General features: G+C 33.4%; 2 protein-coding genes across 9 annotated transcripts; both read right to left on the bottom strand.

Annotated features, from left to right (window-relative positions):
* Positions 1 to 1,617: 1,617 nt before the first annotated feature.
* LOC123192785 (probable adenylate kinase 1, chloroplastic) lies at positions 1,618 to 5,871 on the bottom strand. 6 transcript variants are annotated; one of them, XR_006496935.1, is made up of 7 exons: positions 5,328 to 5,871; positions 4,172 to 4,312; positions 3,304 to 3,576; positions 2,956 to 2,994; positions 2,577 to 2,750; positions 1,879 to 1,949; positions 1,618 to 1,780 (listed from the first exon to the last, which is right to left on the bottom strand). XR_006496935.1 is itself a non-coding variant. In XM_044605445.1 (6 exons), the coding sequence occupies exons 1-5, from the start codon at positions 5,637 to 5,639 to the stop codon at positions 2,607 to 2,609; spliced, it is 909 nt and encodes a 302-aa protein (XP_044461380.1). In that variant the 5' UTR covers positions 5,640 to 5,871; the 3' UTR covers positions 1,758 to 1,949; positions 2,577 to 2,606. The 6 variants fall into 6 exon arrangements, 5 of the variants coding, with proteins under 5 accessions (XP_044461380.1, XP_044461382.1, XP_044461379.1 ...); XM_044605445.1 differs by having other exon boundaries at positions 1,758 to 1,949; XM_044605447.1 differs by lacking the exon at positions 2,956 to 2,994 and having other exon boundaries at positions 1,758 to 1,949; positions 5,328 to 5,865.
* Positions 5,872 to 6,051: 180 nt separating this feature from the next.
* On the bottom strand, positions 6,052 to 12,024 carry LOC123192787 (protein TONNEAU 1a-like). 3 transcript variants are annotated; one of them, XM_044605450.1, is made up of 9 exons: positions 11,816 to 12,024; positions 10,743 to 10,875; positions 9,903 to 9,991; positions 9,663 to 9,785; positions 9,131 to 9,258; positions 8,993 to 9,018; positions 8,752 to 8,908; positions 7,749 to 7,806; positions 6,052 to 6,483 (listed from the first exon to the last, which is right to left on the bottom strand). In XM_044605450.1, the coding sequence occupies exons 1-8, from the start codon at positions 11,900 to 11,902 to the stop codon at positions 7,755 to 7,757; spliced, it is 795 nt and encodes a 264-aa protein (XP_044461385.1). In that variant the 5' UTR covers positions 11,903 to 12,024; the 3' UTR covers positions 6,052 to 6,483; positions 7,749 to 7,754. The 3 variants fall into 3 exon arrangements, with proteins under 3 accessions (XP_044461385.1, XP_044461386.1, XP_044461384.1); XM_044605451.1 differs by having other exon boundaries at positions 6,052 to 6,452; XM_044605449.1 differs by lacking the exon at positions 6,052 to 6,483 and having other exon boundaries at positions 7,540 to 7,806; positions 11,816 to 12,023.
* Between the last annotated feature and the right edge of the window lie 2,369 nt (positions 12,025 to 14,393).

Raw genomic sequence — 14,393 nt, 5'->3', positions numbered from 1 at the left:
CCTAAAATAAGGCATGAATTGACATGATGTGTAAAGGGTGAATGCGAGATGCAAATTTAAGTTACATGATTAAAGGGCTCGAATGCATGAGAACAGTTTTACCGTCTATATGTTTTCCTAGATCGAGAATGAAAGTCATGTTTAAGAACCAATGCAGTTGTACACATATGACACCATGAACCCAGAATACCCATTGAACAACACGTGTGAGTCAACAGTACTTTCTCACTTGATCAGACGGTGCATCTAAAAATCCAAAATTCTATTTTCTGTGTCAGGCACAACCAATATTTTGTTCATCCTATTTGTGTTCACAAATGTCTGGTTAACTTTTTTAAACAAAATTGGGGAAAAGACTAAATTGCCCTCTAGCCATTTATTATTATTATTATGAATGGCCACGCTGGTCATGAATCATGAAAAACATTATCAAAACCATTTATTTATTTATTTATAATTTTACACAATTTTAAAACATAAGTAAAATTAAATCCTTAATAATATGATAATAATTATTTTGTTGCATTCATTTAATGTAACTTTAAAATATACCTTTTTCATTTTTTTTGTTGGTAGGATCTTACCGTGTACTAAGATTGTAATGTTATTGGCCAAAACAAAACCGTGGAACTGGTTTGCCCTCGCAATTGTCTAGGCCGAGAAGCAGAAATTTCTGGCAGAAGAAAGTTACTTGTTTTGGCAGGGACGCATATTCTAAACAGTATATGCGCTACCAGAAATGGGTACCCTGAAGAGGTGAAAACGTTCGGCTTTTCATAAAAACCTTATTTATCATTATCAGAACACGATATTATTTTATTTTTAATTTAAAATTATTTAATCATATAATAATAGTCAAAAGACTATTTTTCATCTAAAATGTCTTCTTTTCAAGTTTCATCTTTTAACTTTGAAAATCTCATTTACTCACTTACAAAAGATTAAAATTAATGGTTTTAAGAGTAAAATCGTTATTTTATCTATAATATTAAAAATAAACTTAAATTTGAATTTATTTCCCCCTATAAACTCTAAAAACTAACAATATACCCCCAACCAAACTTCTCAAAAACAATATTTTCCTCTCTTAGGGTTTCCAAACTTTCAGATAAAGTTTTTGGACAAAGAAGAGCTTATCCGATGATCTCTAAACAACGTACCCACCCTCTGGTGGGTCCTCCTTCCGACTCGATAGGGGTCATCTTCATCAGAGAACGAAGACGACTCATCTTCATCTCTTACAAAAACGAATCGTCTTCGTTCTCCGATGAAGACTGCCCCCACCGAGTCAAAAGGAGTGTTGCCGAAAGGAGGATTCGCCGAAGGGTGGGTATGTTACCTAGAGATCGTCGGAGAAACTCCTCTTCGCCAAAAAACTTTGTCTAAAAGTTTGAAAACCTTAAAGGGGAAAATGTTGTTTTTGAAAAGTTTGGGTTGGAAAAAATTGTTAATTTTTAGCGTTTATGGGGAGAGAATAATATCACTAACTGGCTCCGCTAATTTTAACTGATTATAGGTGAATAAATAAAATTTTGAAAGTTATAGGATGGAAAATTGAAAAAAAGGCATCTTTTGGCCTATAATGATACATTATTTATATTTGTGTACTTAATAGTATCAAAAAAATATATACATATAATTTTATTATTTTTTTAATCATAAATTTTAATGTCCAATTAGTCTTCTTCACGTGTCTCCCTCAATGTCCTCCGAACTCTCATCCTTTTCCTTCACTCTAGTTTTCTACTTGCCGGTGCTATAGTCATTTGACATTGTATTACTGTTATGAAAAACCAAGTGGCAAGCTTAAATAGATGTAGATCTAGAAGAGAACCCAAAAAACCGGGAAAAAAAAGACAAAAAAAAAAAAAAAAGAACCTTAAAATATGCAAATCAATGTAGAACCAAAAGCTACACTTGCTGCAGGGATCTCTTCTTTTTTCGCCCAACTGTAAAAAATAGAGAGAAATTTGGTAAGGGTAAAATCCATTCTTTATAAGTTGTACTTTAAAAATCTCTTCTTTTGAAGCAATTGATGATGTGGTGCATCTTTCACAACCCTAAACTTTCTCCCGAACAAAAGCTACAAAACTAAATACTTTTCCTGTCTCAACACAATCAGAAAAAAGCCTCAAAACTCGGAAAAAATGTGAGGGCAAGGTGTTTCTATCTGATACTATTATTAACCAAATTAATCTTTTCTAACCATCATAACATTAAAATAAAGTGCTATGTATCGCTATCCTCTAGTTCATTTAAAATGATTTGTTGCATCCCCTGAACTCAAAGTTCCGTCCGAAGAAATTCCATAACCAAATTATACAAAAGATTGAATCACAACTAACAACTATAAACTAGATCATCTATTGGCTAAATATCATTAATAATAACGGGACACAATCTTCCTCTCAGACACCACAACAATCATAAATATCTCCAGACCCCAAAAGGGGTACTATAACTAGTATTATCTTAGTCGTCTTTTACTCACGGCAAATAAACGGTCATTTGCTTCTTTAAGTTGTAAAAATAATATGCATGCACTTCCTACACATGCAAAGAATGATCTAATTTACCTTATAAATATAATACAGGATTCTAAAAACTCATGCTGTTGCAGATTGTTTATCATCGTGGTCTTCAAGATTCAGGGCTTGAAGCAGCTTTGGCCATGATTCTGGGATACCACCTGGAAGATTGAACTCTAGCAACTTCCCACGGCTGCGGTAAAACTCCTCCACTGGCTGAGTCTGCAGGCCAAAATTAGTTTGTAAAGCACTTGTCACTCATTGAACCACAGATGTGCATTATTATGTATCTTTGGCCTGGTGAAAATAGTTAATGGGTTGTTAACTGATTTGCGGAGGAAAACATGTTTGACCAATTGAAAAGCAAGCTAGAATTGGTGAAGGAAGTTCCATTTCACGTTTAAACATGAAACTGTCAAATGCTAACCTCCTTAAGGACCTTAAACTCCAGAACAAGGGCAGGCAGCTACATGGAAGATTATTGAAATTAGTAATATAATCAATGCACATATCTTTTAAATTGGTGTGATTCTTCTTCTTAATCGCATTTTGCAAGCATATGTATATGAACATATCTAAGTGTCCAAAATGAGGACAGAAACACATTTCATGCAGTAATGTATTGGACACGAGACCTCAATGCAGAGAAATCCTCTATATATCTTTTAGGTGCACGATCCTAATATGTCATGAAATATGAATTCACATAAAATGGCTTTGTGTGTCAGCATATTCCAGAGAGAATTTACAAACATCAGGAAACAATGGAGAATACCATCTCATTATATATACGAAGTCTTTCCTTGACAACTTCTTCAGTGTCATCAGGTCGGGTAATAAGCTTTGTTGCACAATGTGGAGGGGGAAGAAGTGGAGCCATGTACAATCCAGGGCTGCCATTTTCACCTTTGATGTCAATGCAAGCAACATTGTAGTTTCCCCCACACTCACTACAAATTCTTCTTCCAAGGCATTTGGCAACCAACGCTTCTTCCCGCAGCTTCAGGTTCACCACCAAGTCAATGTCTGTCACTTTCTCTAATATTTCCTGAAAGTAAATGAAGATAATAGAAAATGATTAGTTAAAAGTTAGAGCTAAGAGAACTGTTTCAAAGAAAATGAAAAATAGGACTAAATAAAGATATTCCACCATCTAAGACGCAATGGACACAAGCATATGACAATCAACTCTTCCATTTTCTTGCTATATATATGTGTGTGTGTGAGTATTTGATTATCTCAAAGCTTACCTCCGAGAAGATCCCTTGAATCAGGCATTTGTTAGTTCAATGAATTTAATTGACTTGCCATGTCAATTCACTAAAGTTTGGAAAAAAATATTTTCTAATTATATCTACTGTAAGAAACTGAGATGACAGAAGACAATTTATTAGAACCAGAGCTGTTCACATATGGCCCAATATCTGTAGACCAAAATGTCTATAAGACTACATTTGGAAGTCTTAAGAAGGTTTTATATCTATCTTCTTCAATACAAGCCCCCTGTTACATATCTATATGTGCATATCCGTCACCCTTTTCAATTTTTCTCATTCAAAATTTCACTACCACACTGACATAATCATATAAATAGCCAAAAAAACATTTTAATGTTCCAGAAATTGATCTCAAGAACTGCTCACCGCCTGTCTTATAGTTCGAGGAAAACCATCAAGAATAAATCCGGATTCACCCTTAGCTTCTCCAGCTTCCAAACGCTTTGACAATAAATTTATTATTATTTCATCTGAAACTAATTTCCCACGATTAACAATTTCTGCAAGCTGCAAAATGGAGGAAAAAAATATTTAAAAGAGCAAACAAAAGTGAACACAGGGAACCCCAAACTAATAATTTAGAACTTGGCTTGCATAAATTTAATTCGCATATTGCCATAGCCTTGTCCAAACAATATCCACAACAAGCAAAGGTAAAATAATGCATCTTATGTAGTAAAGAAATAAAGAAGGAATTTGTTTCCAGAAGCTATAATTGTGCACTAATCAAAGACAATATAGATCTCAGGTACTACTATCAGCTTCCACTTGTATATTCTCAATCTAAAGAGACCTTCCCAACCAACAAAACCCAAAATTTTAGAGACAAATATATATAGGCAACAAATGATGGTTCACTAAAGATGTTGTGACTTCACTATCAAAATACATTGATCAGTAGGCATCTAACTGATTAGTTCACAAACTTTACATTATGTTTGGTGGGGATAGAAGTGAAACAAGGGTCGATGAGATGAAAAATGTCTAAGTGGAAGTAGTCCTCACTCCTCAGTACCAAAGAAGAGATACTCCATTAAATAAATCTACTGAATACCCACGTACTTTCAATCATTTCCATCCATTTCTCCATCCCGCTGACCAAACTGGTCAAAACATTCCTTCCTCACACTTTTAAGTTTTAATTTCAAAACCAACAACAATGTTGGTTTAGCAACAATCACCTCCTTCCGAGATTTCGTTACTCTTAAGATTCGGCTTCTAATCTAACATCAGGAGAACAAAAAAGTATAGTGAATTGGCAGCCTCAGAGTCAATTCACAATAAAAACAATAATAAGAGGCTTGTACAAAAGTTCAGTTAACACTAAATTCACTTTCCTACCATCTAAATCTATCTCAAGTGTCCTCAAATATGCGCTACAATTTCAATTGACCTCACAGACGCGAATTAGCCGTTTAGATAAACATTTGGTTTTTTTTTTTCTAAATTATTAATTTTATCGTTATAATCTGCAAAGTACAATTCAAAAATCAGAATTAAAAAATTAAAAGCTCAAAGCGACCTGAGAGGCAAGCGGACCCGACGAAGCAAGCTCATCACGGACGAGATCACCAGTGGCGATGTGAGGGACTCCCAACAAATTGGAGAGCCTGGAAGCGTAAGTACCTTTCCCAACGCCGGGGCAACCGAGAAAAACCCATTTGACATTTCTGTCCTTGGGGACTTTAGGAAGAGAGGGAAGCTTGGTAGAAAAAGACGCACCTGGATGAAGGTCAATTCCGGAAGAAGAAGCAGTGAAAGTTCGCGATATGAATATCAATGTCTCGGCTGATGACGAGGCTCTCGCTCTCCAAACACGGTTTAAAAACGACATCGTCACTGTTTAATAGCGAGAGAGAGAGAGAGAGAGAGATGTGAAGCTTTGGACATGGAAGAGCCTAACGAAAATTTGGATATTTGAGTCCTTTAAGTGAGGAGAGCCACGTGAGCTGAAGTTGACGTTTAAGGCACGAGGGTTAATTTTTTCTGGATTTTTTACACGAAAGAGGACAAGCGTGTGCAGCTACGTAGGAAGGATGATGGTCGATAAATTTGCATCTTGGAAGATGCTGTTGGGAAGTGATTTCTTGTTTTTAAAAACCGGCAGAACATTGTTTTCCACCCAATGTTTTGTCTGTTTGAATTTTCCATCCTCTACTTTTCCTTCAATTTTCCCGTTAACTTTAACGGGATATTTTTTTATATTTCATTCAATTTGGGAAAATTTTAACAGGCAATACCCTCCGTTTTCCAAAAACAGCTACAATATACAGTATTTATATAACAAGGACACAAAATTGCCAAAACAAACCTATCAAACCTAGACCTGACAAACAGGTGAGCCAGATCAAGTGTAAGCTAGGTCGTTACAGATACAAGTAAAATAAGTATAGATCAAATTATACGGATGATGATTCTAACCACAAAATTTGTCTTAGGTAATTCAACATATTCCAAATACTTAGAGAATCTCTAGCATCAATGCTTTTTTTTTACACAAAATCATTACAATTAATAGAAACCCTGGAATGGATCCAATCAATATGTATGGCAATTGCTCCATCGGAAAGTTTATTCTTTTTTCCTTCCTCATAGCTATTTCCCATCGGTGGGTGCAGTTAGAACAATACGACACTTTCCGAGCAATCTTCAAGCAAATTTCCCACAAAGAGAATTACCTAGAAATGAACTTGAGTCAAAAGTTTGAAGCGCTTTTGAAATTGACCAATTCAACAAATTGTTTTAAACATTAAGCAATTGAAGATTTGGTAACTTGAACCCTAAGAATTGAACTAGAAAGGTTGTTGCTTTCAAGGTAAAACTTCAACCTTGCCAAATTGTTAAACTCAAAAGAGATCTTGCCGGAAAAATTGTTACTGGCAAGATTTAATCAGACAAGGTCATGTAAAGTGAACAAAAACTTGGGGATCTAGCCAAATAAATAGTTGCCTTGAATGTATAAGTAACGTAGATTATAACAGAGTGCAGGGTCAAAACAGAGTTGGTAAGAGAGAAAGTTGATAAGAAGGTTAGGTGTTTTGGGAATGGTCGAGGCTTCGAAAATGCCAAGTGAGGCTTCACTAGAGAGAGCTACACTAAAGACTAAAGAGTCTAAGCACCATTACACATTTATGTTCATGGATTGCAAGGACTCAATTGGAGGCATTCTAAATGAGCATACACCCCCCGATTAAGAAGTGCAGGACAAGAAGGGCTACACTGTCAAAGAGTGACCTAATACGGAAAAATGAGATGAAAGACAGAATGGAAAGAATATGCTAGTTCATTTTTAATAGGTTTTCCCGCAATGTGCACCTTTTTAATTTGGTTTTCAGGAGCTTTAAAATGAAAAAGTGATGGATGCGCTGTAAAAGAAGAAGATGTAAAGGCTAAAGTCAAAAGACTTGAGATAGGTTGGCAAGAGTTTTGCAAGAAGGATTGGGTTACAACAGTTGTTCTACTTTTAAAAACAAAAGGAAAAGGGCATAACTACAGAATAAACTGAAAGATTCCTGAGCACTATCTATAATTAATGTGAAATTGATTGTAAACAAACTCAAAGAAATATCTATTATTGCAAACATAAAGGGCTAAATCCATCCATAAATATGAATTTTTCAACTAAAGTTTAGGCTGTACTTCATAATGAAGCTGAATTGATTGTTGAAACGAACTGGAAGCAATTATTTCTGCCCATTGATTTATACTTTGGAAAATTCTAATGCATGATAAAATTTGTTGAGGAACAAGCACTGAAATTTATAGAATGAATCCAAATAGAAAAAGAAAAAGGAAAAAGGAAGCAGAAAGCCCAGAAGAAAACTAAAACAGATGGCAGAATATATGAACTTACAGAACACTACCTCAATTGACGGTAATAAAACATTACAATTGAAAATTAAAGATACACACTAAACTACACATGCAGTAATACACAGGTTACCCTTCACTACATATGATCATGTCTGCCATCTTCATCGTTGATTCCATCACCAGCATGCCTGAAACCAAAATTCCCAGATCATTATTAGACATTTCACTGCTAAACACATAATGATCAAGAACTCGGAGGTTATGTCATGGCAGTCATGATATGAACAAAGCATGGATTCAGCTACTCATGGTAAATAAGAGAAAGACATGAATATATAGAAGGCCCATACAGCTGAATTTTGATTATCAGTCGATCTCAGAAAAGATATAGTTGCTGGAAACACAAACATAGGATAATTGGATAGTCTGTTTTGTCAAAAATGTGCATTTGCTTTAGACTGTCCCAAAAACTAAAGTCAAATACAACTAATTGTCAAATCCATCTTCCAGTACAAAATGGGAGAAAAAATTTTTGACAAACAATAGCAGAATATGTAAACATTCAGCAGAAACTGTTTTACACAAACAATGACAGTAATTACGACAGGAGGGAGGATCCAGAAGAACAAGGATTATGCCTGCAACAAATTCTTTCTGTTAATTATGGCTTTCTGCATAGTTAATTACTAACTTTCTAGGCTTTAGAATATGACATTAGATAACACAATATAATGGCATCCCAACATCATAAACACCATAACTGGCATCTCAAACTCTTATCTGAAGGCAAACTAAACTCTTCAGATAAGAGTTTGAGACGTCAGTTAATACTCAACACACTTGGGGAGCTCAAATAGAAACAAGAGGAATTAATGCAAGGCACGATATGTAACAGATATGGAACCACCAGAACTGCTGAAAATCCTCATTGTAAAGCAAATTCCAGTATCTTAACGACCCAAAGATCTCCTCCAACCATGAGGCTTCCACTAGCACTCCAAATTTGTCTATGGAAGTATCCCAAATTCACCTTTTTTCAATTTTATGTATATATAACATATACATATATGTGTACACATATATATATATATATATGAAGAAAATTTTGGTTTAACAGGTGCTGAGAAACAAACCGCCATGATGTATTTAGATTCCGAGTTTTTCTGTCCAGCTGAAGGTTTTCTAGTGCTGCTGATGCTCGAATCACATCATCTGAAAGCTCATCAGTGTCATATCTCCAATTGTATTCATCTTTCCTGTAACCAGACATGGAGGACCCAGCTCTCCTATCTAATGGCAGAAAGAATCAGATAACAGAAAGAGACAGCAAGAAAAAAAGAAAAAGAAAAAATACCGGATAAAATAATCACTTACCAGATGCCTGAGAAGCAGGAAGGGGCCTATTGTGAACGTGACAAGAAAAAAACATATTAACTGTAAGTGGCATACAAAATGCAAAACAGAAAAACCAAGAATAAAAGAGAACGAAAAATGGAAATGTTGGTCAAGCACCTTCCCAGTGGAGGTAAGCCCCCAGCAATAGACGACGATGAAGGTCTTCGTAAATTCCTGGACTCTAAATTTGACAAGACCTCAGATTCTGGTTGTCTCCTTCCAGTAGCCCTTGGTTGGGATGAATTCTGCATAAACATTATTATCATTTCTTGCAGAAACAAAGACAATAAATTAAGAAAACTGTTTTAACAACATGAAAATATATTATCAAGAAGTTGGATAAATTGCATATGTCATAACAAAACTCAATCCCAGAACAAGTTAACACCCATTGCAGTTTTAGCCTTCTTTCAAAGATAATCAGAAATTTAAAAGCAATGCATTGCAGTTCTTTTTTTTTTTGGGGTAATTAAAACAATCGAAAACAAAAATGAACCACATACAAAAAGGAAACCATCAAAAGTTCAGACTTCAACTATCAAAGAAGTCCTACATTATATGTTTCTCAAAAAGGTTGACTTGATTTCCGATCAAAATGACATCTCAGGACTCTGGAAAGTTGAACCCAGAAAGAGATGCAGCATCATACCTCAAACTTCAAAAATCCCTCAAGAACATCCAAAAGCAAAGGAGCACTATCTCCATTTTTGTTAAGATCATAACCATTTTTGCTACTAAATTCCTTCAACTCAGCTTTCCAAGCATCTTTTTGCTGCAATGAACATGAAGTCACCACTTATAAGCAAAAATAACTGTGTGTGTGTGTATAAAAAAAATAAAGTAATAATGGATCACATTATAACTATGCACTGCAAAATTACATGATTACCAAATTACATTCTGGAAGATAAACTTTCATTGTGTGGTTTAGTTGAGCCCAATCCAAATATTCACATATTAGTGCAGTTAGTAACCTTCCTGCATTTAAAAAGTCGTAACAGAGAAAAAAAATGAGTATCAGCAAAAACATAAGTTCAAAAGACTCAGAACTTCTCTCAATTTTAGAATAGCACTTATGCAAAAATTCTAAAAACAATCAGTGCCACATTTAGATACTACATCATACAACAATTTCATCTCCGGTATAAGATCAGATATTGAATGTACTTGGCCTGAAAGAGAATTACGTAGATCATAGGGGAAGTATAAATAAACAACTAAAATTATATTCTTATAATGCATCTAGTAATTCATTCATATTACAAAAACTCTCGACTTAAATAGACATGTTAAAGGAGTATAATGACAATAATTAAAGTAATATATGAATCATATATTATGGTTGCACAACCATTAAAGACAACCGCTTTTCAACCTAGACAGTCAGAAATGGCATGCTCCAACAAGAATAGTTATGGTGCATAAAAATTGGATTTTATATACACACACACTTTTGTTTGTAATAATCTTATCATTTGAGGAATACCAAACCACGAGGACTATGCAATTTCTAATATTATCCTAGAACTCACCGATTACCATCCTAATGGATATTAGGATATGATAAGTGCAACACAATTTATTAATCAGAGAGCTACAATCAATAAAGAACCAATCTATTCAACATACAATAACTATATATATGTTGACTGAAGTTCCCAACACCAAATAAGGATAACTCTTTCAACGACAAAAAAAAACAAAACAAAGCTCATATATGGAGAGTGACCTGAGGGAGAAGCATGAAGTTGTTTTGCACGATCATTGCAGCTACCCAACAAGGCAGGAGGCAGACCTTCCTCCTTTTCAATTACCCGGTCCTCCTCTTCAATAGCCTCAAAAACACTGGCTCTGAGTTCGGCCTGGCAAGCAAAATAAGGATGAGTAAAGAAGATGCAACAAAAATTGGGTGATAGCATCTGATTCTTCAAAAAACCAAGAGCCATATAACTAAATAGTTAGATAGTAAACCTCCCAAACATCAATTAGTCAAACAAGGATAGTACTCCTAGTACTCTAATTCATACTAGTCAAACCACCATAGTGACATACAAAATGGCAATTTATATTGGTAATCAGTACTAAAAGTACTTCTTTAACTCCTCCAAATGGAAAATGTGAACCAACAGCAAGTGTTCCACAACTTTGTCTAACATCGAACAAAGTGTTCAAAATGTGCTCCAAGCACATAAAAAGTCCGAACCATCATTCGGGGCTATATTTCCATCCCCTATCAAATATTCATGTCAATTAGAAGAGAAATTGCCTCAAGCCAATTCATACGATTATTCCACATTAAATAAACAATTAGACTCCAGAAATAATATAAAAAGAATGACAGATTTAATAAGATCCGTTTTCAGAAATTATAGAAAAAGAATTCGGAAACTGAAACACTTCCCAATAAAAAATATTAAAGCATTACTCGTGGAGCAACAAAACCTAAATTCAAATGAGCTTTCGGGTACGAAATTTTTATTTTATCCATCAATTTTCTCAAATATGTGATCTTCCACACAACATTAATCCGGCCGTAAATTACTTAATTTAAGCTTCAAAAAACCCTAGCTCCACGCACATAAATTTAAAACATTTTCAAAAAACAGTGAAGAAACGAGATCTATATCTCGTAAATATGGCTCCATTTTAATACATTATAAGAGATCCAACTTAAAAAAAAAAAAAAAAACCCTACTCAACCTCATTTCCCCCTTACTTCAACTAGAACAAACTATCTCGGCAACAAAACAGCTAAAAACAAAATGTAAACGAAAAAAAAAAAGGTAATTTTGGAATTGGAACCCGGATCTTAGCGAGGACACCCTTCTTCTCGAGCGTTCGAGTGACAAGGGTTTTCAAGTCCATCATTTCCCTCGTATAATCGTCCATTGTTGAAACTGCAAACGCTCTGTCTTGTTTTTGTAAACCTTTCCTTCTTCAGCGATTTCGTTTGCGTTTGGGCTTCGGTGAGAAACGAGAAAAAACAAAAATAGAGCACTATTACTATTACACTTCCGGCAGGAGATGGGTGTAATTATAACTTATTTTGATGGGTGTGGGCTCCGCCTGATGTCTTGCCCAACTAGTACCTGGGCCGTTGGGTCCCATAATTTTCAAAATTTAAACTTTGTAATAGTATTGGGCTTATATTTACCGTCATATAGATGGCCCAAGTTTAGGATATTATTAATTATTTTTTGACTTTTTTATGCATTTAATCCAAATATGTCAATTTCGATTTGAATTTAAGGTCTCTAACTCTAACAAAAATAAGATTTTCCAATAGAAAAGAAAAAAGAGAGAGAGATGGGAACAAAAAAATATCTACAATTAAAGACGGGTTAGGGATGGGGATGGGGATGCACGTGTCCCTTCTCCTCCCCGCCACGTGTCTCCATCCTTACCCTTTTATATTAATATTTTTACTTAAAATACTAACATATCTTTATAGTATTATATTATTTATGTTTTTTAAATTTATTTATATTTTTGTTATGTATATTAAAATCATTAATATATGATATTTGTAATATTTAAAATAGTATATAGATTTTAATCTTAATTAATTTTATTATTTAATATATTTATATTGTATTTATAATATATAGGAAGAAGATTTTTCCCAACGAGGATGGAGAGGTGATTCGCAAAGTAGCCGTTGATGATCTTGACTTCGAAATGTATAATGTTGATTTTGATAATGCTACCTTTATAGAGCAAGAAATTACAAGTATTGATAATGTCTCTCTTATTGGGTAAGAGATTGTTAGTGAAATAAAAAATGAATTATAATTTTTCATACCGAACATACAAATCATTTTCAAATGGGCATTGCTTTAAGTCTAGGAATATTTTGAATTAACTCATTTTATTTATTCCGAATAAATTGTATTAAATATGATATATTATTATATAATTAAGTAAAACATATCCATATTTTTACATTTAATATAAAAAACCATTAAATAAAAATAACGGTTAAAAGACTACAATCTTACCAAACTTAATGGGGTTTTAGCTTAAGTTATTAGATACATTAAATAAAGGGTGTAAAATGGAAATTTGGATTTTATACATTAAGTTTATACTTAATTTTGAAGAAATTGCAGTGAAATTATTGATAGTTTATGTTGGAAATTAGAAAAAAAAAAATCTCAAACTTAATATATATTTTAAAATTAATTACTTTATAAACTTTGTATTTTATTCTTTCCTAACATAGCCATTAATATGAATTTTAATTGTCAAGTCTAAACGATATCGTCTGGAATGATCATCAACCTTCCACAATACTGTGTTTTATATAAACTCTAATAATACTATTTTGTTATACTTGTTAATCAAATAAAATGTTACAAGAGTGTGTCGATATGGCAATAACGATTCATTGAGCATATAATATGCTATAATAGAATTTTAAACTTTATTTATAAAGAAAATATTAATTTTAAAGAAATGAAGTGATATTATTAATAATTTATATTGAAAACTAGAAATAAATCTCAAATTTAGTACACCTTTTCAAATAAATGACTTTATAAATTTTGTATTTTATTTTTTTCTAACCTAGCTTACGATATGAATTTTAATTGCCAAGACTGAATGACATTGTTTGCAACAGTCCTCAACCTTTCTCAATGCTGCGCTTCTATGAGCTCCAACGGCGTCGTCTTGTTATGTTTGTTAATCAAATAAAATATTGCAGGTGTGTGCTAATGTGATTGCAAATATTCATTGAGATATATAATTGGATGGTTTTAAATTAAATATAAAATAATATCTAATTATATGATAATATATCATTATTTATATATAAATTTATACACGTTATTTTATTATTAGAAATAATTTCAAATTAATTAATTTATAAATTTTGCATTTAATTTTTTCCTAACTTAGCTTTTGATAAGAATTTTAACGACCAGGACTGAATGACATTGTTCACAACGGTCATCACTTTTTCGAATTAATGCATTTCATACCAGCTCCAACGACGTCATCGTATCATGTTTTTTAATTGACTAAAATGTTGCAAATTTTGACTGACGTGGCAGCAACTATTCATTAAGTATAAAATGGTATGTAACAAAATTTTGTATTTTAGGCATGAAGTTTATACTTGATTTTGAAGAAATTAAAGTAAAATTAAGGCCAAACGACTATTTCCCACCCAAGGTTTGATGTTTTCTCAAAAGTCCCCCCTTTAACTATGGAAACACCAAACACCCACCCATGACCGGTTAGATTTAACCAAACCCTAACGCCTGAAAATTTTATCTCCTTTTGCCCCTCTAAACTTTAAAAACTAAAATTTTCTTCTAGCTTAAGTTTTAAAAAATGGCAGTTTCACCCTAGGGTTTGGTTTTGAAATCTCTGGTGA

Source organism: Mangifera indica, chromosome 12, assembly GCF_011075055.1.
Source record: "Mangifera indica cultivar Alphonso chromosome 12, CATAS_Mindica_2.1, whole genome shotgun sequence".
In the NCBI taxonomy this organism is placed as follows: domain Eukaryota; kingdom Viridiplantae; phylum Streptophyta; class Magnoliopsida; order Sapindales; family Anacardiaceae; genus Mangifera; species Mangifera indica.
Note: the sequence above shows the minus strand (reverse complement) of the source record. Positions and strands in the feature narration are given on the sequence as shown.